General features: G+C 33.6%; 1 protein-coding gene across 1 annotated transcript; it reads right to left on the bottom strand.

Annotated features, from left to right (window-relative positions):
* Window positions 1–20050: 20050 nt before the first annotated feature.
* On the bottom strand, window positions 20051–22109 carry LOC145121696 (uncharacterized). The gene is made up of 3 exons (XM_079057405.1): window positions 20985–22109; window positions 20633–20885; window positions 20051–20064 (listed from the first exon to the last, which is right to left on the bottom strand). Exons 1-3 carry the CDS (start codon window positions 22107–22109, stop codon window positions 20051–20053), a joined length of 1392 nt encoding a protein of 463 aa, XP_078913531.1.
* Window positions 22110–26661: the final 4552 nt, after the last annotated feature.

The raw sequence follows: 26661 nt of genomic DNA on the forward strand, positions 1-26661 counted from the left end.
TGAACAAACAAAATAACCAAAAAAGCTCATTTCACTCACATTTGCAATCATTCCACGAGTTACATCATTACTACCAACACTAGACACATTTTTAATGCTTGCACCATCACTATCAACACTTGGCATACTCACATTACCCTTATCACTAAGGTAAAGACGATATATTCCTGAACAATTGTTCTCCCTCCCAACATACATTTTGCCCTTATTGATCACAATTTTTCCTTATTGATCACAATTTTTCCTCCGTAGAAATCAACACCTTCGTGATAGTAGGGAAATGAAGAAGATATCGAACGGTAACCCAACTACCATGTGTGAACTTCAAGCGAACATCATCTCTCCCTTGAACGTCAGCTCGGTGACCATCTGCACAGACCACGACCATCCCTGGTGCTGCTAGATAGTAAGAATGAAAGTTTTCTCGTTTCCCACAAACATGCACAATGGCTCTCGTTTCTATGAACCATACTCGGGCATAAATTGCTCGGGTCGGACAAGAGATCATGAAAATGTCTCCAAGGCTCACATTTTCCACCAGATTGGTAACCTACTCGACTGCATGTGTTGTTATCCTAATTTACGATCATTTCATTCTCTCGCATAGTGTGTAATCTCTTTGCAGACGTGGCATAGTTCATCCCTCTTCGAATTTGAGCTAGGGTTTTGATTACCATGTATCTTGAAGCTTTCTTTCTTTGGTCCCAAGTTCCTCTATTGAGCCCCTAGACTTGGTCTTATGAACAGAACCCTTGGCTGACAAGTGGTGCACACTCGATCAGAATTTATCGCGCTTGTCCATGATGTGAGTTTCTTCCTCAATGTGGAGGTGCTTCATTAGATCTTCCAAGTACTTCTCCTCAGATTTGTGCATCATTCTCTTAGAGAAGTCTTTCCACGAGGGTGACAGTTTTGTGATAATCGCACCAACCTGAAAGAGTTCCTTTAAAGAGATAGAGAGCGTGTTCAACTTGTTGACCATGACTTGGAGTTCATGCACTTCCTCCATGATAGGTTTTTCATCAGCCATTTGAAAGTTTCGGTACTTAGACACAAGGTACTTGTTAGTATAATCCTCATTTGCATTGTACTTAAGTTCCATTGCTTTCCATAGCTCTCTCGGTTCTATGTATGGTGCATACAGATCATAAAGCCGATCAGATAGTGAGTTCTTGATGTGACACACACACAATTTTTCAGAATCTCTATGCAGAACCCTTCGCTTCTCCAAATTAAATATACATTTGGATCACCAGTATTTTTTTGTTTCGGGAATTGGATCAATAGGAAATGGGGTCAAGTTAGGGTCCAAAACATAAGCGAGCTTCAACACTTGAAACATGAACTTGACCTTGTCAGCCAACAGGTGTAGTTCTGACCATTGAATCGGACAAGCTTGGAAAACTCTTGGTTCATGAGTTGGAGACTAGCCGCAGGGATTTCAGTGTCCATAAGTCTATTGAATTATAATATTAAAGAACATTAACATTTTTGAAAATTTAGACTTGATGTTTAAACAATCTGATAAATAGTATTATGAACTAATAACGAATTATTTAACAATGCCAAACGAACTAATGAATAGATAATATATATGACTAAATATACAAAACGTTTTAATGCAAACAAACGACTAACGATTAATATTGAGAATTAAACGTTGAGAAGTTGAAAATAATATATTTGATTATTATTTATATTATTACAAAGTTTCATCTAGAAAAAATCAGAATGATCTTTCACAATCCGATTTAATTATAAGAAAGACGTAGAAGCAGACCGTCTTGGACAGATTTAAACATCCTCCCTAATAAATAAAGAACTTTTTGCCACTTGTCACACTCTCATTGATTTGGCCACATGTCATTTTGTAGTTATTTTCAATTAAAATTTTTCCACATGACATTTTGTGGTTGTTTTATTTTAATTAAATGTGTTAATTGCAATAAATATAATAATAAAGGCATTTCAATTTCATTAATTGGCTTTCTTTTTAAATTCAAAATTTCTATATTAAAGCCCATTAGTTTTTTTTGTTTATTTATCTAAATTATTTGTTTAAATTTAAAAGAGAAAAAATACTTTAATTATAATAATTCAATATTTTTCTATTTTTCTTATAAATTCAACTTCTCAAATGTTTATAATTTTATAAATAATTTTTTTAAATGAACTCATGTAATACATGAGTCTTACACCTAGTTTCTACTATAATAAATGAAGATAATTTTGCTACATATCAATCTCTAATGAGTTTTGACACTTGTCATTTTATTATATTTTTTAAACAAATAATATCTACATGTCAGTTTATAATTTCCTTTTCAATTTTTAAAATTAAAAAACCACATAATACTTATACTTATATATATATATATATATATATATATATATATATATATATATATATATATATATATATATATATATATAAACCATCAAATGTAATAAATATTATACAAAATTGCAATTAATATGTTTCTTATTTCAAAATTTTATTTTAAAAAATACTTATTATTTATATTTTAATATTTTATATTTTTAATCAATCCGTGTAATACACGAGTTTTCCATCTAGTGAAACAATAAAGTAAAATCGACGTGTTGATAGTTAATCGACATGTTGATCGAACTTCTTTCCGGAAAGGTTATTGCTTTGCTTCTAGGGCTAAAGAAAATTTGGTGTTTGTTTCGACGAGATTGGAATTCTATGGATAACATATGTTCAGATGGCTAAAGAGTCGATGAAGCGAAGTCTATTTTCCTAAAGTGAAAGATAAAAGTCAAAATTGGTGTTCTTGATGAATTTGGAACGAAAGTGAAATCGGAATGTCGGTTTTGAAACAATGATGATGAATTGTTTCTGGTAAGATCTCAACGAAGATCACAGTCTTAATCTGCGATGTGTTCATCTGCGAAGGTGTCATCGGAACGAGGAGCTGACTTCCAACGATGGTTTTGCAATTGGAAAATAGCACTCGCAATGGAATATGATGGTCATATAATCAGAATGAGAAATGCGACCATGGAAGGCCTATCAAGATAAAACCAATATAAAACCACAAAATGTTTCTTCCCCAACCAATATTGGTTTTATCTTTATTTGGAGCTTTTCCAACATTGTTACATATCCTAGAGCCCATCATTTCTTAACGACCATGGAAGATAAGAGTTTTTGGGTTTCTTCATCGTTGCTTCTTATTATTATGTCAAGGATGGACTTCTTTTTCACTAGTAGTTGATTCGGTTTTTTAGAATCCCATCATCCATTCCGAACTTTGAGGGAGAGAATGTTGGATGCAAAGTTCTTCATGGAGGATGTCAAACAGAAGACTTGGAAGACCCATTTAGACATGTGGGTTTTATGCCTTGTGACTAGGAGTGAGATAGAATTATCATCCATTCCGAACTTTGAGGGAGAGAATGTTGGATGCAAAGTTCTTCATGGAGGATGTCAAACAGAAGACTTGGAAGACCCATTTAGACATGTGGGTTTTATGCCTTGTGACTAGGAGTGAGAGAGAATTATATATTCACCTCTATATATAGTGAATGTCATATCATTTGTAGAGTGTGTTTAAGAGATGTAGTCATAGAGAATAGTGATTTGAGTTATTTATGTAGAGTAGATCTACATCCCTTTTCGTAACTCATCACAATGATCAAATATATCTCTTAATCACCTAAATCATATCGAGTCGATTGTGTAATTATCATTTCCGCATGTCAAATTCGGGTTTATATGTCTCAATAGTAAGCAACAAAGTAAAAGCTTAGGATTTAATGCATATTTATTAGTTTTCCAACAAGTATGGAAAATGATAAACGCAAAGTGAATACTTAGAAAACCGGGAAGAAATCGTCTAGAGAGAGAAAATGAGAGAGAGAGAGAGAGAGAGAGATCTATGAATTTTCATGTGTGTAAATGGGACCTGGAAGGTTCTATTTATGTTGTACGGAAACCCTACAGGCCCCTAAAAAATTGGACCACTCACAAGCTAACATGTAAGGGCTCTTCGGCTCTGAGCGAGCGATGCGCCAAGTGCCAAGTGCGCCTAAATTGCGGCATTTTGTGCACTCACATCATCGGCTAGGCTAGACACGTTTGTGGGCTTGGCCTATATCTTGATCCTCTTAAACATTTGAAGGCCTATCAAGATAAAACCAATATAAAACCACAAAATGTTTCTTCCCCAACCAATATTAGATAAACGAATATAGCCAACTTGTCTTATTCGCTTATAATTTCCAACATTTCCGTAATAGACAATACTTCTTCACTGCTCAGCATGATATATAATATAACTCACATGTTGGTTCGACGACGCAAAAACAAAACGTAAATTACTTTCTAAATAACCGATAACACAAATGACAGAAACTTTTAACACTTGACATACATAGACATACTTTGTTTTCAAAATCAAATTTTATCAATTTTATTTATGCTTAGGATGTAAATGAGCAGAGCTGAACCGAGCTTAACACTAATTGAGCCAGACTCATTTAAAGTTATGGAAGCAGAATGTCGAGCTCTACTCGTTAAGCATATATAAAACTCGACATCAGCTTGTTACTGCTCGTTTGTCCGTGAAGCTCGTTAAAGATCGTTGGTTACTTTTTCATATCTTATTAACATATTAATAATAAATAATAATATATAATATAAAAGTATATTATAGAAAAAGCCCGTCTAAATTCGCGAGCTTAAACGAGCCCTCCCTGGTAGGCTGGTCACATTTAAAAAATAAGATTTATTCTAGGTTCAAACATGGGCCCAAGCTCATTAAGATTTGGCTTGTTTCGAGCTTTTTATTAATCCATGTTTGGATAGCTCTACTCACTTAATCCCTAGCAATGCTTATAAATAATTTCAAAGTCACGAGTTTGAGAATCTTAAGATATTTGTAAATAAATATTAGAGATAATCGGAGTATTTAAAGAATTTGGGGAACATGCAAGCTCACGCAATGTTCCATGCTTAAACCATTCACCAAAACGTGCACTTAACTATCACTTTGAGCACCATCCATGCTTAACTCTCCACCCCTCTCTTCTGTCCCTCCATGTAGACCTACTCTTTCTGCTTTTAAAAACAAGTTATACAATAATTACAACACACACACATATATATATATATATATATATATATATATATATATATATATATATATATATATATATAGAGGATCAAATGAGAACATCAAAAAGGTTGAGAACGCGAGAACAAAGTATATTTATTTGCGATTCCATGTATTCATTTGTGGAGAAATTATAAATTTTTACGCCTTTAATTTCAATTGAAGAGAAAAGACATATTCATGTTGATTGTGCGTAAAAATTTATCATTTCTCCACAAATGAATACATGAAGTCACAAATGAATATACTTGTTCTCGCGTTCTCAACCTTTTAAGTGTTCTCATTTCATCATATATATATATATATATATATATATATATATATATATATATATATATATATATATATATATATATATAAGATTCGGATGGTTTTAAAACCTACGCTACTATTTGCTTGTGTAATCTCAGCGGTATGTAGTGGAGAATTAAATGGCTACCGAATTGAAAATTTATTTCTTTTATTAGAGAAGTAAATGATAAATATATGATTTTTAATTAAAATTTGAAAACTCATCAACTATAAATAAATGGGTTTTAGTTTGACTTTTCAATTTTAACAATATATAAATAGTTTGATAACTGATACGATAACATAGTGATATACACAAAGTGATTCAAAATACCAAAATTTGTTATAAAAATAAGAAGGAAGAATTTATATATGTTTTTTTTAAATATAAAATATCATATTTGTCCAACTTAATTTTTTAATATCATGTTTATTTTTTATTAACCTTCAAATAGCATATTTGTCTAAAAAAAAATAGGGAAAATGACTTATTAATGTAACTAACTATTTCGGTTGTTCATATATAGGTAATGTTCTTTTTTTGTACACATTAATGAAACTAATTTGTTTTGTTTGTTCACATTTAGGTAATATGACCGGCTATCATATGTTTTTGCTTATGTGACATCCACCTGGCATATGACTTGAATAAGTTACACCTACGTGGCATGGTGCATATATTGTCGTCATTCCATTACACTATAAGAACTGTGTCATACGATTACACCCCTAATTCTAAACCCTAGATCTTCTTCTTCCTCATCTTATTCTTCAAAACGACAAGATGAATTTCAAGCTGATCATCCATGTGATTGCGGCTTACCATCTCGTGTGAAGATTTCAAGAACTCCTGACAACCCTGGAAGAAAATTTAGAGTTTGTCAAAACTCGATGGTAAATCAATATTGTTGAATATGTTGCAACTTTCTTCTTCTTCATCCTTCAATTTAACATTTTTTTATTTTTGTTCAAGAATGGAAAAAGTCCAAGCTGTAAATTCTGGCAATGGCTGAATGAGGATGAAGGGAGGACAGATGGAAGAAGTTCTTACAGGAGGATACCAGAAGAAAGCTGCAATCTAACATTGAAAATTTGCACTTTGGAGAATGAAATCAGCATATGTAGGATGAAGATCGAACAAGAAAACAACACCAATTTGGTTAATAGACAAGAATTGGACAAAGTGAAGTGGAAGTTGTTTACTCACAAAGTGGCACTGATTTTGTTATTTATATTGTATGTGAAAATGTTGATTTGATGTATTAGGGTTGAATGATGTTGTTCATGATGTATAATGGTTGGATGATGTAGTTCATGAATGAAACTTGATTGGTATTAGAATGATGTAGTCCACCTGTTCTTGTGTATGCTTATGTATGTAATTAAAGCAACAAACTTGTGTTACATGTTTTTGCTTCTGATGTAATGAATGGAACTTTTGTATTAGAATGAAATATAATTAAACACTGGAATGGTATATAATTAAACACTGAAATGGTATATAATGAAACATGGGAATGTAATATAATCAAACATGGGAATGTAATATAATCAAACATTGGAATGTAATTAAAGAAAACATTGGATTCCCGGGAAACATTGTTTACAAAAGATGTGTCATAAGTTAATTTTAACACAGTTACACATGCAATACTGCCAAAAGGTACATACAAGATTCCAAAACACATATGACTAGACAAAAGTCCAAAAGCTACACATATAACTAGACAAAAGATTCCCAGTCAATGATGCTAAATTCTATTCCAATTCCATTGGATTTTCACCACTACTCCCCTGTTTCCCTTCCCACTTCTTTCTTATCTGAATTTTCGTGATTCTTTCTGAAGGTTTCCTTCTTCTCTTTCCCTGTAGAATTTGAAATGCTGATACTTCTTGCATATGCTCCTCTTCCACTGGATCTTGAACTGCATCTTGTCCTTGGTCATCCTGTCCAACTGGATCTTGAAGTGCAGCAAGTTCTTCACCTTCTTGACCTTCACCCTGCCCTTGAGCTTCAACTGCAGCCTGGTCTTCACCATCTTGAACTTCAACTTCAACCTGTGCTTCAACTTCAACCTGTTCTTCAATCCCTCCAACTACACCTTCACCCTGTCCTTGAGCTTCAACTTCAACCTCAGGTTGGCCTACATCTTCATATCTATGACCATCCTCTTCAAAATCAACTTCATAAGACTCCACCTCACTATCAAGATCCATTTGAACTTCACTGTCACTATCACTTGCCAATTCAACCTTCACTTTACCTGTTATGAAATAATTTAAATGTTAGCATTACAAACTGTTATATTGTAATCAAAATGTAAAGGAGAACACGTACCTTCTTTTTTGGCTTTCTTTTTTTTGACTTTGGTTTTTGATTTGACTTTGGTTGTGGATTAGATGATTCCCAATTGGTTTTTGAGGACATTTGGTTTTATTATGCCCTGTTTCCCTACATATGTTGCATCTCATGACCATACCCCTTTTTGAGACTATATGCTTATTTCCCTTTAGTTCCCTCTCAATTTGATCCCTTTTCCTTTTTGTTGATGGTCTTCCTGACATCCTTCTCTTTTTAGGAGGCAATGGCTTGATGTAATCAACATCAGGCCACATATCACTGCCATTGAGTGGCTTAATGGTGTACATATATTCATTACCAAACATTGTTGTGGTCAACCATGGTGATACATAGTCCTCTGGATCCCTATTGAGGTTTGAAATGGCAGCATATGCATGCACACAAGGGTAACCACTTAATTGCCAAGCTCTACATGCACATGTCTTCTTACCAAGGTCTACAGAATATGCATCATATCCAAGCCTTACTTCAAATTCTTGATAACCAGATGGTACAACTCTCCAAAATCTGTTCACACACTCATATATAAATGTAAGTATAAACAATTGAATGACACACATATATATGTAAGTATAAACAATTGATAACCAGATGGTACAACCACTAACCTTTGAAGTGCCTTAATCTTAGACAATTTCAGTCTAATGGAAGGACATATGTGTAAGTCTCCCCAAGAAATTCCCTTACTTTTCTGTATACAAAGTCTCTCCATAACATAAATTCTAATTTCCTCTAACATAGTGATTAGAGGTCTCTTCCTGGCATCATCAATGACTGAGTTAAAACTCTCAGATACACCATTTTCATATGCATCACATGCCCTATCAGTCTCAAAGAATGCTTTACTCCAAGTTTTAGGGTCCCTCTCCATCAGATGATCATAGGCAAGTGGTTCCAGCTTCTTGATTCCATTCATATGCTGCTCAAATTTAGCATGGGTAGTAGAAGCAACAGCATACCAGAAAAGTTTACTGAACTGTTGCCCCTTAAATTTTTTCAAAAAGTTAGCACATATATGCCTGGCACATTGTCTATGCTCTGTTGCAGGCACCCTTTCCTTGACAGCCTCAAGTAATCCCTGTAAGCATTATAAACAAAATATAAGCTTCATATAAATTAAGTATTAAATAAAGAGAGTAGATAAAATCATTACTTTGTGTTGGTCTGATATCAATGTCAATCCAGGCCCATTTCCCATTTCAATGTCATCAAGGAGAAGGTCAACAAACCACTTCCATGTTTCTTTACTCTCCACTTCAACCACAACCCAAGCAAGAGGGTAGATATGGTTGTTTGCATCCCTACCTACAACAACAAGCAACTGACCTCTGCAAATTCCTTTTAAGAAGCAACCATCTAGTCCAATTACCCTCCTACAACCTTGAATCCATCCATCCTTCACACCCTTTAAACATACATAGAACTTTGAGAAGTAAGTGGTTCCATCAGCCATCACATCCACATCCATCTTCACTGTTGATCCAGGGTTAGTCCTTCTTAGCTCCTCTCCATAGCTCCAAGTTTTAGCATAGTGTTCCTTTAAAGTACCCTCTATCTCCTTAAATGCATACCTCCTAGCATTTCTGCACTGTCCCACACTTGCAATCAAATTAAATCTCTTGCTAACTTTAGCCTTTAATTTCCTCACACTCATCTTTGGTTTTTAGAGTATCTCATTCATGAAATGATTCCCTATCCATTTATAGATAACAATGGACCCAAATTTGAAGACTCTTGAGCAATTATGGTTATCAATTAAAGATTTAATCTAGAATGACCTTTCATTGGTCATCCAGGTTGCCCACAACCTAAAGGGACAACCTTTATTCTTCTTATTCTTCTTACCTTTGCAACATTTCACTAGTAACCTGTTATGATCACTTTTTTCATACCATAAATCATACCCATTCTTCACTGCATAATTGGTTACACATAGCTTCAATTGCATTGGGTTAGCAAACTTCATACCTATAACTGGCACCATCTTATCCCATTCTTGTTTCTCATCATGGACAGGGAATACAACCTTATCATCTATCCCATCATTAGGTTCATCATCATCACTGAGGTTACCAATACCTGAAAGTTTGTTTTAAAAATCGTCACCAACAGTTTTGTTAAAGGTATGGACTTCTTCATCAACTTCATGTTCATATGCCATAATATCATCCAAGTTATCATCTTCATCATTGTCATCCTCTTCTTCCTTATCATCCTCTTCTTCATTGTCATCCAAATCATACCCGTTACCATCTGATAACACCTCATTGTCAGCCCAATCAAGGATTGGTTCTTTTTGCTGGTCAATGTAGACATCCAACTCAGCTTCAGGAGTATAAGTAGCTTCAACAAACTCCCAATAATCAGCATCACTGTCGATTCTTATAATACCCTCAGCTAAGGTTTCCTTTCTACTACATTAATACACATCATTACAACTTCCTTTGGTTAAATCCCTAAGCCACAAAAGAAACTCTTTATACGTAAATCCTCCAAAATCAACATCACACACTATTATTGTTTCGGGGTCTAAGTATTTCAACGGATTTGGGGCAAATAGTCCCCTGTAATGAACATCTACGGTTAGATACTTACCTGTAGATGATGGGGACGCCATCTTACAGTCGACTTCAACATGTAGCTTCAACTCCAAACTCTAATCTTCAATTTGATGAATCGATACTAATCAGGAGGTGATTTCGGACAAATTGAACTTGTTGAACCCTAATTAAATGAGAAACGGGTGTAATGTCCACGTAAGAATCCACGTATTTCACTTTAACCGAGGTTAATTGATGCTACCGGGTAAAGCAGGTGAAAACAGGTGATAGCCGATCATATTACCTAAATGTGAACAAACAAAACAAGTTAGTTTCATTAATGTGTACAAAAAAAAGAACATTACCTATATATGGACAAAAGAAATAGTTAGTTACCTTAATAAGTCATTTTCCCAAAAAAATATAATGTTTTTAATAGTTTATAACCATTTATTATATGTTAGAATATTATAACAATAATAAATTTTAACCATATTATACCTACGATTATAATAATGGAACGTCTATTTCTATTAGAATGTCACTCTCTTAACAAATAAATGTTTCATCTTCAACCATCTTTATGGAATGTATGTATTAATTGCCTAGTTTTTATTGTTGTTGAATATTGACATTTGTAGATGGATGGTATTTTAGAATTACATATATGATATTTAAGATATATATATATATATATATATATATATATATATATATATATATATATATATATATATATATATATATATATATGATATTTTGATATTTAAAAATGACATATATGATAAAATTTAAAATTTATGATGAGTAAATATAATATTTAGAAATTAAGTTTGATAAATATGAATATTACCAAATAATATTTTGATATTTTGATGTTTAATAAATATATATTGTGAATATTACCAAATATGTTAAAACTATAACTTTTATCTTTTTGGTAAGAAAATGGCGAAATTGTAATTTTTTTAGTCTAACATTTTCATTCACACATTCAGTTATATTTTAACTCAAATTTTATATAAAATACAACTTTATACAGTCCATTTTCAGTTTATTATACAAAGTTCACAACTTAATACAATCCATCTTATACTAATTCTCAAATTCAGAGAACTGATCAAATCCAACTCGACCACCACCACAAGCTGCCACCAACCACCACCACCAATGTCGCAACCAGTTTTCCTTCCAAATCAGATCTGTATATATAGTCATGCAATGACATGTTAGATATTACATTCATAGCTTAATAAATTAAACCTATTAATTCACTCATTTTGAATTTAATACAAAATAGTTATAAAAACTAATGCATTCTTACTTACTTATACACACAAAATAAATATATTCATAAGAACATTAATACAAAAATTCATACATACATTATTCATATTTTTACACAAATTTTATAAAAAAAATCAGAGCAAAATTCAATCAATTCACAACTTAATATTGTCAATTACTGTTTACTACATAAAATTTACAACTTAGTATAATAAATTGAAACGTCCCAAAAATACGACCCGAAAATTTTGTTTAAATATTACTAAAAATCATATCATCAAATATCATACATACTAAAACCATAAGATGTGTAACTCAAAAGTCAAGTAACTGTGTCAAAACAAATACTGTATCAATCATATCAAAATATCTGGATAAAACTCCCAGGATAAAACTGAAGTTGTGGTGTGTGCCATGCCATCATCCCGAGCTCTTCCCCTTACTTGCGGAAGTACCTGAAAACAAAACTGAAACTATAAGCACAAAGCTTAGTGAGATCCCCCAAACTACCACATACCATACAATAACATATAAGCAACTACTGGGCCTTGCCCACTGCATCGGACCGAGTCCGGAACTAACCAGGGCCTTGCCCTCTGCTTCAGACCGGAGTCCGGAAACTGCATCGGACCGAAGTCCGGAACTAACCAGGGACTTGCCCTCTGCATCGGACCGAAGTCCGGAAACTGCATCGGACCGAAGTCCGGAACTAACCAGGGCCTTGCCCTCTGCATCGGACCGAAGTCCGGAAACTGCATCGGACCGAAGTCCGGAACTAACCAGGGCCTTCGGTCCGGAACTAACCAGGGCCTTGCCCTCTGCATCGGACCGAAGTCCGGAACTAACCAGGGCCTTGCCCTCTACATCGGACCGAAGTCCGGAATTTGACTGAACATAGCATAGCATAATCATAACTACTAACATAGCACATATACTGCATACTGCATCGGACCGAAGTCCAGAACACATAACACAAAGACATGCTTGAATCACAGAGACATCAAGCACACTAAACTACTGCATCGGACCGAAGTCCGGAACTACTGCTAACTAAACGGGTCGGCATTGTGGTCGTAGACCCGTTCCTACTGGAAGGAAACTCACCTCGTAACGCTGGTTGTCGAGATGCTAAATCTGAAACTGCCTGACCGCTGCTCCGGAACTCCCCGGCTACAATTCCATAAACACTGAATCAAAAACTGACAACTAATCTCAGGGTAAAATGACTATTTCACCCTTGGTCAAAGTCAACTTCCTGTTTGACCGGACTTGCCGAGTCAGGGCACAGACTCGCCGAGTCCCTTCTTTACTAACACTGACTTTAACTCACCGAGTCCCTTTCCCACTCACTGATTCACCCTGAACTCACAAGTCGAATAAAAATGGGGACTCGCGACTCGACTCGTCAAGTCCAAGAACAACTCGCCGAGTTCTGTCGTGCAGATTCCATACTGTTGAATTCTAAACCATTCCAGAGCATCTAACTTGTAGATCTGAGCCCCTGGAACCATCTGAACACGTAAAGTTGCTAACTTCACGTGTATCTAAGAAGGAATGAGGCTATTTCACTCAAACACTACTTTTCTCGGGGGAAAACTCATCCGACTCGCCGAGTTGATGAACAACTCGTCGAGTCTAAGGCAATCTTCATCGGACTCGCCGAGTTGCTCATCCAACTCGTCGAGTCCACGGCTATCTTCATATGACTCGCCGAGTCAAGCATGGACTCGCCGAGTCCTTTCAGTCCCTTTTCCATACAGACCTGATTTGAGCCATGCATCGGCTCCAAATCACAGATCCAAGTTCCTAGGGCATGCTTATCATGTAAAGTTGCAAACTTTACGTGCATACATAGCTTAAAGGCTTCAAATGTCCAAAACTAATCTCTTAATGGGATTCTAAGCTCAAAAGGGACATCAATCACAAACATGACTGAAACTTTACACTTCTAGAATGCAATGAGGGTCCAGATCTGAAGATTCCATCCAAGGGGAGTCCATATCCCAAGCTTTGAATCATAAAAGGCTCCAAAGAAGGCATAACAAGCATAAAGAGGGTTTAATGGAGGAATAAGCAAGGTAATAACTTTATTACCAGAATATGAAGCTGATGAGGGCTAGTTCTTGGATCTCCTTCCTCTCCTTTGCACCTTCTCTCTTTCCTTCACTTCTACCCTTCCAAGAATACACCAAAACACTCACAATCAAGAAGGAAGCACTCAAACTCACCAATGGAGGCTAGGGTTTCGAGGTGGAATGCTCTAAGGGTGCTGGAGGCTGGGATGGGAGCTATAAGGACGTTTAAATAGGGTGCAAACCCTAAGGGTTAGGGTTTCCTCCAGACTGGCCTACTCGTCGAGTCCAGGCGCGGACTCGGCGAGTAGATCACTTAAAATCCGCGTGCATCCTGACATCTACTCGACGAGTTAGGGCTACTACTCGCCGAGTAGCTCTTCATAAAAGACATTTAAATAAATTAAATACGTACCAGGAACGGGGCGTTACATAAATTGACAATTTAGAACATAGAAATATCATATTCTTAACTTAAAACTTATATTTATACCTTTTAATCTGGAGGCTAATGCTTCTTTCAACGTTTAATTTACACAATATTCACACTTTAAATTTTATATAATTAATTTAAATTAGAGAAAATCATATACGTGTATAATGATTCTTTCTTCTCATATTTCAGAAGAAAACAAAAAATTCATAAAAAAATCATAGTTTATTACAGTCAAATCACATCTTAATTCATATTTTAATACACAAAATTCACAGTTTAATATAATAAATTCACAATTTAATACACAAAAGTTATATATTCATAACCATATTTTTCAACTTAAAGCTTACATTTATACGTTCATATATGGAGTCATATTTGTGTATTAAATTGTGAAATTATTATATTAAGTTGTGAATAAAATTTACAACTTAATACATAAAATACACAGTTTAATATAATACATTAACAACTCATTTACAAGTATAATATCATATTTTAGTGTATAAAAAGCTCATTCACAGTTTAATACATACATAAATTATCTCATATTTCAGAAGCAAACATCAAAAGAAAAAAAAACATATACATGAATAATAAAAGAGGATAACTTATCTGAAATCATCGAAGAATCAGTGAAGAAGATGAAGATGAGTGAGAAATATAACATATCCTTACTCTACCACCACTATCAACATCCGCTACCATCAACCATCTCGACCACCGATCATCGGTACCAACACCGCCAACATCATTCCTTCTAAAATCATATCTGCATAAAAAAAATCAGAATTCACAGTAACATTTCAGACACTATTTCACAACTTAATTTAATATTTCAGACACTAATTCACAACTTAGTGCATCAAAAAAAATACGCATTCACAACTTAATAACTTATATATTCACAAATTAATACATAAAAAACACATATTCATAGTTTAATACATTACATTACAACTCATTTACAGATATAAAATTCAGATATGGATAAAAAAATTAGAATTCACAGTTTAATACAATATTTCACACACTAATTCGAAGTTTAATTCAATATTTTAGACACTAATTCAAAGTTTAATTCAATGTTTTTTAATTCAATATTTCAGACATTAATTCACAGACTAATGCATAAAAAAACAAAAGTCATAGTATAGTATACATTTCAGACACTAGTTCACAGCTTAATACAAAATTTTAAACACTTATTTATAATATAAAAACTTACAGATCTCGTTTAGGTATTTCATCAAACACCATGTGTGCACAATGTTTTCAGATCTGAGGTGCTTTACAGGTCTAAGATTGTGGAATAGATATGATGCGGTAGTGGAACCACAGATGGCCACCATGAAATGCTCTGTAAACACTAGATTTATGTTTGAAAATACACCAGACACAACAGATCCCTCCAAATCCGAGAAATCAGTATGTATTTTCCCTTAGATCTGAGATGATGATGACGGTTAGTGACTCTCCCAGGCGAAGAAGCTCGCCGGAAAACAAAAGGCTTAACGAAATCGCATCTAAATGTCAGATCTAAGCAGATCTGACCAGACCTATGCAGATCTGGAATGATTGCAGGTGTTGGCGATCGTCGTTGGTGGTACCGGAAGGTTGTGGTTATGGTGTGATGAAGGCATCGGTGCTCGTTGACGGCGGATCTGGATGATCCCGGTGAAAATCCGACCAGATCTAGATCTGATCTAAATAAATCATACGATCTGGTAGATCCGGTAGTTCATGACATATCGGAGGTTCAGATACATATGGAGGCTTGAAATCCAGCGACCTGGTGGCGACGGTAGTAGGTCAGACGATAGTGCTAGCTAGCGGTGGTTTTCTCCAGAAGAAATCCGCCGTCGATGGTGGTGAAATTGGTGGATATCACCAGAAAAAAAAGATAATCTAGTTCTTAAAAATCTGATGAATGTTTGTTAAGGTTGTGCATTTTTGGAAGTATAACTAATAATTTTGAAAGAAAATGTTGAAGAAATCATAAAGAAATAACAAAAAAATGATTTCAAGAAATTAATTCTTTGGATATTAGTTTGTTATGGGAAGAATGTGAAGAAAAGGGGGAAGAACCACGAAGAAAAACTCCTATACGATCTTTTTTGGAAAGTGATGATATGCCTATTTACACTAATGGTCCCTATATTATAGCCATATTGACATAGTATACCCTAGACTTAGTTCAAATGTCATATTTTACTACAATTAATTATTAGGTGTGTAATGTTAGAAATATATTTTGACATAAATACCATTAATGAAAAGGGTTTTTAACCTTTAATGGTTCTCATTTGAACTTCTATTCTAATAAATGAAGATTTTTATGTCACTTCTCACGCTCATTAATTTTGTCAAATGTCATTTTGTAGTTATTTTGAATTATTTTTTTTCCACATGTCATTTTATAAGTTTTTATATTTTATTACATTTCACATAATATTATAATGTAATAATTGCAATAAATGTAGTAATAAATAGATATCAATTTTATTAATCAACTTACCTTTTAATTTCAAAATTCCCAAAATTAAAGCTCATTAGTTTCTTTTGTTTATTTATTTAAATTATTTATTTAAATTTAAAAGATAAAAAACATTTTCATTATAATAATTCATTAATTTTCTTATTTTTTTATAAATTTAATGTTCTCAAATATTGTGACCTTTATATTTAACTTTTTTTTTTAAAATTAACTCATTTAATACATGAGTCTCACAACTAGTTTATATATATATATATATATATATATATATATATATATATATATATATATATATATAGGGTTTTTTCCAAAATAGACCTTATATTTGCAGTTTTTTTCTATTTAAACCAAAAACTTTATTTATTTCCTAAAAAGACCACACCTTTTGATGTTCCTTGTTATTTATTATGTATAACCGGTTGACTAGTCAATAGCCGGTATCACGATTCACGAACGTATCCTCCTGCGTACCCTTTCTTTTCTTGCGTACCTTTCTTTTCTTCTACACTCGCTAGGTTTCATTCGTTCACTTCAAGATACACAAGTCGATATGAAAGTCTAGGGCTTTTTCTGAAATCGCACAACAAGAAAGCCATAACATCCGATTCTTAGTTCCATAAATCGCACAAGAAGGCTATGGCATCCAGGAATCAATAAAGTAAGTTCTTTTCTCGGTCTCACGCTTTGTTCAACCCGATTTTGTTTGACTTCTTAGCTTCTAATTGCTTAGATTCCCATGATTATAAATCAATTTAATTAAAAATCTAGATTTGTGCATACTAAAAAAAACTGACTTGTAAAGTGGGTTTCTTCTCCTCTATCTGCGAAGGAATTCCCCATCAACAACTATTTGGATTTTATTTTAACCAACGAATTCCACACTCCTTTCAAGATTGTTTTGTTTCTTGCGAAACATGAAATACAATTGCTTGAAACAGATGGAACTACAGAATCAGGTTCCTGGCGCTAGAAACAAAGCTGATTCCACACTTCTTACGAATGAGTTATATTTATATTACCACTTACAATATAATTTGAATGCCAAAATCAGGTTCCTTACAATATAATTTGAATGTCAAATTCAGTTTTTTTTGTATGCACAAGTCTAACAAAAAGTCTTTTTTAGTATGCACATATTTGTAATGTGTTGAAAACTTTGTTATATGAAACCGAATTGATGTTTATTGATGTTAATTCAGGTTTATAAAACTGAATTGATATATGAATATAAACCTGAATTGATCATTCTTTGCTTGATTCACCAACTTGTTAGTCCACGAAAATGTCATCTTCTTCAAGTATCAAGAGCATCAGAAGTAGAAGGATAGTAAGGAATGGTGAAGTTGAATTGTGCAAGTGTAATGAAGAAGCTCCTATGTTTACATCATGGACTGCAAAGAATCCTGGTAGAAGATTTTATGGATGTCCAAATTACAAGGTAAAATGTTTGTAAACTTTTTTTTGGATGTCCAAATATAAACCTGAAGTTATCCCATGTAATGATATGTAAATGTTGCTTCTTTTGCAGGATGAAAGTATGAATTGCAAGTATTTCATGTGGATTGATGATGAACTTACAATCCAAAGATACAAGGATCTACTCTTCAATATGCACCATGATATGAAGGGTATGGAAGATGAGATCAAAGAATTAAAGTTAAAGTTGAAGAAAAAAGCGTGTTTGGAATGTGAAGAACGAAGAGTAAAGTATGTTAGGATTGTGGTATTCTTGGTAGTTGTCTTGACATTTATCATCTTAAGGTTGTGTTACTTTTGATGAATTAAGGTTTTCTTGACATTGGTCATCTTAAGGCTGGTTATGTTTTGTATGACAAAATAGTTGGTTATGTTTTGTATGAGAATATAAGTACTTTTCTATATATGTTATTTTCAGTTTCCAATTTTACCCTTTTAAGGTTTACATTCATTCATTATTAAATTTTGTAGTTATTGGGCCTTTATTATAAACTAATATGATATAATTTGATAGATATTTGAAAGTAGAATGTCCTAATAAGAAAAAGACAAAAAGGAATGTAGAAAATAAACAAAGTACACAACATTTCATAAACAGTTTACAAAGGGGAATGTTAATCCAAAGTGGATCAGTTTCTAAATAACATGTGGGTGTGAACTTGGCCATCATTAACACTTACAAAAAGGCCAAATAATAAGTTGCAACAAAAAGACCAAAATGGTCATATTAATGGTACTATACAAAAATACCCCCACCCCCTCTACAAAAATACAATCACCTCTACTCTATTAGTCCAATGTCATTGGTTCGGCCGGGGTCGAACCAGGTGCAATAGTTTCAGGTACAAAAGTTACATCATCCATTTGTGTTTCTTCAATGCCTTGTGCTTCAAATGCGACATCATCCATTGTTGGTAGTTGCACAGTTTCTTGGGTAACATCATCCCTTGTACCCATTAGCTCCTCAATTTCTTGGGAAATGTATCCAGACTCCCTCAAATCAGCAACTGCTTGTGAATATGCACTTAGAACTTTAGTTTTTTTTTTGTTTTCTTGGTCTTTTTGAAGTACCTTCAATCTTCTCCACACTTGGCCTTCCAATCTTCTTTTTTGGTTTGGGCTCAGGCTCCTTTGTAGGATTCTTACATGACTTTTTATTATGTCCAAACTCTTGACAATTGTTACACTTAACAGTTCTTTTCCTAGATCCGCTGTCTCCTTTCTCACTGGCATGCTTCTTCCTATTCATAGTAGGCCTCCCAGGCATCCGCCTAGACATAGGTGGCAAAGGTTTTTCATAAGGAGTTGTTGGCCACAGGTTGCTACCATTCATAGGTTGTAAAAAAGTAGCATAACTCTCCTTGAATCTTTCACTTGAAAACCAAGGACTGATGAAATCCTCTGGATTTTGCTGATTGTAAAACATTGTAGCTATTGCATGAACACAAGGAATCCCTGATAATTCCCATAGTCTACATGAGCAGTACCAAGACTGCAAATCTACACAGTAGGACTCATAGGTTGACCTTGCCTCAAATATCCCTCCACCACTTGGTATGACAGACCATGACCTACAAATACATTAAATGCACTTATTAGAAGCTGTAATAGGCCAACACATGTTTCCAAATACTAGCAATGTACTAACCTGTAGTGTTCACCAAATGTTTCTAATTTCTTAATGATTGCAGGGCAAATAGGAGCCTCCCACGTTTGTTGTAGGTTATACATAAAAGAAACTCTCTCCATGACACTTAAACGTATCATCTCCAACATTGTTAACAATGGCCTCTTTCTAGCATCAACAATCATCGCATTGAAGCTTTCACTAACACCATTCTCAAAAGCCTCACATGCTCTATCTGTTAAAAAATAAACACACTTGTTTTTCAGATTTATGTTTTTCAGATTTCAAATAAACATACCTGTTTTTCAGATTTTTCAGATTTCAAATAAACATATCTGTTAAAAAATAAACACACTTGTTAAAAAATAAACACACCTGTTTTTCAGATTTTCAGATTTTCAGATTGTTGTTTTCAGATTTCAGATTTTTAGATTGCTGTTTTCAGATTTCAGATTGCTGTTTTCAGATTTTCAGATTGCTGTTTTCAGATTTATATTTTCAGATTTTCAGATTGCTGTTTTCAGATTTATATTTTCAGATTTTCAGATTGCTATTTTCAGATTTATATTTTCAGATTTCTGTTTTTCAAATTTCTGATTTTCAGATTACTGTTTTTCAGATTTTCTATTTTTCAGATTTCTGATTTTCAGATTTCTAATTTTCAGATTTTTGTTTTCAGAATTTTGTTTTCAGCTTTACTTAAATTACAACAACCTTATCCACTTTGACTTACAAATTCATCCACTTTGGTTGCATTGGAATTGCTCATTCCTTTGTTCAATCTAGTACATCAACAAGGGCAAAAACGTCCAAACCACAAATGTTAAGTGCAAACACCAAATGTTAAGTGTTATATTAAAGTATAAAGACAAATTTAAGTAAAAAGGAAAATGTAATACTTACCTTGACAAAAGTAAGCACGACTCCATGAGCTCGGGTTATGGGACATTAAGTATTCATATGCACCCACATTTATAGCCTTCAATCTCTCCATCACAGATATGAATTCAGGTTCGACAGTGCAACCAGCAGCAGCCCAAAATAGATCTTTGTACTCTTCTCCTTTATATGACTTCTTAAAGTTTGCATATATATGGCGAGCACATTGTCTATGCTCCGCATTTGGCAAGACCTCCTTTACTGCTTCAAGTAGCCCCTAAAAGAATAGCAATGTTATTTGACACCTTTTTTTATGAAAAAATGGACAAGAAAAACTTTGAAATTTATGACATAAGGGATAAGAATAACAATATACCTTATGCTGGTCTGATATAACTGTAAGACCGCCACCTTCTTGTACTCCAACATCCTCACGAAGAAGCTCCAAGAACCATTTCCAGTTTTGCTTGTTTTCAATGTCTACCACAGCCCAACATATAGGATATACTTGGTTATTGGCATCCCTTCCTATAGCTGTTAGGAGTTGACCCTTTACTTGCCCTTTCAAAAAGCATCCATCTAATCCTATCACTCTTCGACATCCAGCAATCCATCCTGTTTTCAATGCATGAAAGCATACATAGAATCTATGGAAGTAATGTTTTCCATCAGGATTAAGGTTTACACCCACTTGCACAGTACTACCAGGGTTGGATCTTTGTATTTCTGCAGCATAGTCCCAAATTCTAGCATAATGATCACTAGCCTTCCCTTCAATCATCACCATTGCCTTATGTTTCGCCCTGTTACATTTACTGATAGATAGAGTGATCTTGAATTTTGTCTTAATGAGTTCCCTCAATTCTTTAAGTTTAATAGATGGGTTGAAAACAATCTCCTTCACAAGATGAGAAGCAATCCACTGAGGGGATACAAGGTGTCCAAAAGTAAACTTTCTTGAACATGAGTGCTTCTTTTTCATTGACTTTACTTGGACTGTTCTTTCTGTGTTCATCCATGATGCATACAAACGAAAATCACATTTTTTTTTGTCATAATCTCTACCACATCTAGCTACTAACCTAGTACTTTCAAGTTTCTCAAACCTTAGGGGGTACCCATGGGCCACAGCGTAGTTAATAAGACAATTTTTCAATTGAGAAAAATTTTGATATTTCTCTCCAACCTTTGGTTCCATGAGATTCCACTCTATGGTGGGATCATGGACATAATTGGAACCACCAATGTCATTCTCGTCATCGTCTAGATGAACTAAATCATCTACATATTCATCTTTTTCACCAAAAATCTCAGATTCATCTTCAAAAAGTTTGGTAAGAAAAGGATCGTTAACAGATTGGAATGAAACAGCTATTACCTTTTCCCTCTCATAGTCCATGGGCATGTCTGATATGAGAATTTCATCTTCGGGATCCTCATAATCTGCGTATTTTTTCTTGTGTTTCTTAGTTTTCTTCTTGGCATCGTTGTTAGATGCCATGACTTTCTTGTTGTGCGATTTCAGAAAAAGCCCTAGACTTTCATATCGACTTGTGTATCTTGAAGTGAACGAATGAAACCTAGCGAGTGTAGAAGAAAAGAAAGGTACGCAAGAAAAGAAAGGGTACGCAGGAGGATACGTTCGTGAATCGTGATACCGGCTATTGACTAGTCAACCGGTTATACATAATAAATAACAAGGAACATCAAAAGGTGTGGTCTTTTTAGGAAATAAATAAAGTTTTTGGTTTAAATAGAAAAAAACTGCAAATATAAGGTCTATTTTGGAAAAAACCCATATATATATATATATATATATATATATATATATATATATATATATATATATATATATATTAATATATAGGGAAGAGCTATTTGGAAAACAAAAAAACCCTAAAAAAACTCCTAAAAATCATAAAAATGCATAAAAAATACTTAGAGACCACAAAACGTTTTTTTGAATTTTTTTATAGAAAAATCGCAGCTTTTAGTATAAAATCGCTGAAAAAAATAAAAAATCATTTTTTTTTTAATAAAAAAAAATGGTTTTTTTTCAAAAAAAATTTCAGCGATTTTATACTAAAAGTTGCGATTTTTTCATAAATAAATTCAAAAAAAAGTTTTGTTATCTCTAAGTATTTTTTTTAGGCATTTTTTTGATTTTTAGGGTTTTTTTAGGGTTTTTTGTTTTCCATAGAACCTAAACCTATATATATATATATATATATATATATATATATATATATATATATATATATATATATATATATATATATATATGAAATTCTAAGAAATAAAAAAGAAAAATAATTATGGGTTTTATGGTAACATTGAAACAACTAATAAATACGAAATAAATATATTTTATGGGATTAAGGGAGTGGTTCGTAGTTGACTTTTGTTTATGACTTTTGAAATGTGTTGTTAAAATTTGATAAAAGAAACGACTTTCGATTTTCTTCTTGCGTTGCTGCTAGATTTATTTTTATAATTCTAGCTATAGAATAAAACATGAAACATGAAGTTGAATTACTAGCTTTATTCGTTTTTTATGACAATTGTACTTGATATTTTACATCTATATTTTGCCAAATCACAAATCATTATATCCAAGCTCCGCAACTTTGCTTCTGTATGTGTATTTTAATGCGAGTAAAATCTGCTCCATTGGCTGGTAGCAAGTTTAGTATGGTGAAATGACAATCGGCAAGAAATGACAATATACTTCTATTGATTTGCTAATTATGTCACCATACTTTTATTTTTATCTATCGTAATATCTCATTTTGAAAAAAAAAATACTAAATTATAGCTTTGTCATCCAAATAGATTGGAATTTTGTTGTTTATTCTTATATAGCAAGTCACTATGTACTATTTTTTCTATTTGAGTTGTCAATCCGTGTAGTACACGCATCATCGGTCCTGAGGAATCAAATATCATCAAAGGCGCAGGACGTATCAGAAAAAATGGGCTCTTATCATTATTATAAGTTTTTATTTTTAAATAAAAATATATAATAAAAGAATTGAGCCCTGTGCGGCTGCCCACTTTGCCATCCCTCAACGCCCTCTATGAGTACACGGTTTAAACCTAGTATATATATATATATATATATATATATATATATATATATATATATATATATATATATATATATATATATATATATAGAGAGAGAGAGAGAGAGAGAGAGAGAGAGAGAGAGAGGTTCAGGTGTTTAAAGTAATTATTGTGTTATTGTATGCATAAATGTGGGCCAATCAAAATTTAAAAAATAAATAAATAATCAAACAAATAAATAAGGGTAATTTAGTAATTTGATAAATAATTTCTACAAATACACTCCTATAATTATGGTAATTACTTTGACCTACCTTTATCCATTTTTAAAACAATCAACAATACTGTATTCTATCCCATTCGATCCTCCCTAACCCTAGCTCCAAAACAGAAGAGACGCTACCCGATCGATGGGTACAGGTTTCTTCCTTCGTCTGATCGAAGAGCAGGACACACGAACAAGAATTAGGGAGATTGGTGGGTCGATGGTGATTGATTAACCGCAAGGGTGAGGGGATCCATCGACACCAACGACCCTTTGTGGGGTTGCCCTTCATCGTCTTCTTCATAGATCGGGAGAGGGAAGAATCGAGCGATCAAGCATCGAACAGAGGTGGTCTTGGTGGTGGTAATCGATCGAACTAAGTGACCATCTCCAGTTTTTGGCCGATCCAAAGGAAGGAAGGCACGAGGTAGCGAGATTTCGCTCTTTCTCCTCCGAATCAGAGGTGCGAATATAGGAGGAACGATTTCAATCGGCGACAAGGGAGGTCGTCTCCGTGGTTTGACGAAGTTGAAGGGTCAAAGGAAAATGGTGGGGTGTCGCGATCAGAAGAAGTGAAGAAGTCGGGGTCCTCGGTGGGTTTGCTCGGCAGAAGAAGAAGAGGGGTTGTGAGGGGTGTTGCTCCGATCAGTAACAGGTTCTCTTCCCTTTTCTTTTTGTTTGACTGTTAGATAGAAATCATTGGGGTGTTTGGGTTTGTTTCATTTGATAGAAACCAATGGGTGTTTGGATTGGGTGTTTGACAGGGAAGGAAAGGAAACACAAACGTGTTCTTGTTTGCAGGTGTACTTTAGATTGATTTACTGTAAACCAATGAAGTTTAATCTTCAAATGAGTTTTTTTAATTTGATTTGATTTCAATATGTAGAATGGATGTTTTGGGTTGATTGTTTGACAGAAATCAAAGAAATTTTGGATGTGTTTAGGTTTATTGTCTAATTCTTTCAAGGTGTAATATTTTTGGTGAATTGGGAATTTGTTCTGATTGTCTAATTTTTACAAGAAATTGAAGTTGTTTTGATGCACACCAAGCGCTCGCTAAAATGCTTCAATTGAATGATATTTCTTCGTTTATAGTATTCTATCAGAAAAGAATGTTTTTTATGATAATCATGAACATATTCTGTTAGATTTCCCCGAATTAATATAATTATTGGTAAATGAATTCCAATTCTATCAGAATGGAATCATGAATTACAATTATGTTGGAATGAAATATGAATATTTTCTCACTAATTTATTCATTGGATTTGTTTCCACAGAAGCTGATGCTTGAAGAACAGACCACAGAATTTGAACGACGCCTCTTAGCAACATTATTCTTTTAGAATGTATTAGTGTATTTGTTAGATTTTGATGTTTTTTTTCCAGATTTGAAAGTTTTTTTAGTTTTATTCTTTAACAATAAATGTAATTCTTAGCAATTGTTACATGTATTCTATAAGAATTAATGTAATTTTTGTTTTAATTTTTCAATTGATGGTTCGCGAATTTTGTTATTCTACAAGAAATTTTTAAAGTCATGATCAAGAAATATGTTCAAGAATATTTTTATTATTTTATGGTTCAAGAATATTTTTATTTTTGAACATACTCAAACATATTCTGTCAGAATGTTCGAATTAAAAACTATAATTCGTAAAATCGGATTTTTAAAATTAATAGAATCTATGATCCCTTAGAATATGCAAATTTCCTTTATTAAATATATATTAATTGACTAAAATACCCTTCTAGTTAAATTAGATGGTATTTTTCAATTATATTTAATTCAATAATATGTATTAATCACTTTCTTAAAATAAGTAAAATGATTGGCCCACATTTATGCATACAATAACACAATAATTACTTTGAATATAATAACCTAAGCCTATATATATATATATATATATTGTTAGGTGCAATTTGTGCACCTTTTAGTCCCATTTCATGCATCTATATAGCATAATTGTTCTTCATTTTTCTTGCATTTCATCATATTCATGTTAGTCTCTAGAACAACCTTATTTGCACACTTTCTTGTCTTTTTCAGGTAAACCGGAGCTTGGAATGCGCTTTGGGAGGTGCCGGGAAGCATTGGTGAAGATTTCAGGATGATCGGACGAAGAACGGAAAAGTTGGAAAAATCAACTTTGGATTCGGAGTCAGAGGGGTACACGGGTCGTGTTGGATTTACACTGAAAAGTGAGTACGGGGCGTGTTTGACCAAGAAGAAGCTGGTGACCATGCTGAACAAGGGCCGTGTCAGTTCAGTGCAAATCAACACGGGCCGTGTTGACTGCTGAACACGACCCGTGTCAGTTTAGCCTATTTTGACACGGGCCGTGTTCGACCCAAAAACTGTCTTTTGGCAGTTTTTCCTATTTTTTATATAACGGGAATTGGGTCATTTTTACACAAACAGAACATACCAGAGCACTTTTGGAGAGGAGAATTTAAGGGTTTTAGCAAGGGTTTGTCCGTTAATCATTGGGAAACATTTTAATTTCTTCTTTGTAAGCACTTTAGCACTTAATTTCATCTTTTAAACTTGTTAATCTTGTTCTAGCTTTGTGTGGCTAGAACCCTAACATCTCCAATTTCATGTTTTGACTTTTTGGTTGTGAATCAAATCATATGACCTGATGTTTGTGTTTAATTTCTATCTAGTGAAACTGATTTTATTTCAATCGAATGTTTGATTCTAATGATGATTCTTATT

The sequence above is a fragment of the Lactuca virosa genome, chromosome 6 (assembly GCF_052849685.1).
Source record: "Lactuca virosa cultivar CGN04683 chromosome 6, Lactuca_virosa_CGN04683_v6, whole genome shotgun sequence".
NCBI classification, from domain to species: domain Eukaryota; kingdom Viridiplantae; phylum Streptophyta; class Magnoliopsida; order Asterales; family Asteraceae; genus Lactuca; species Lactuca virosa.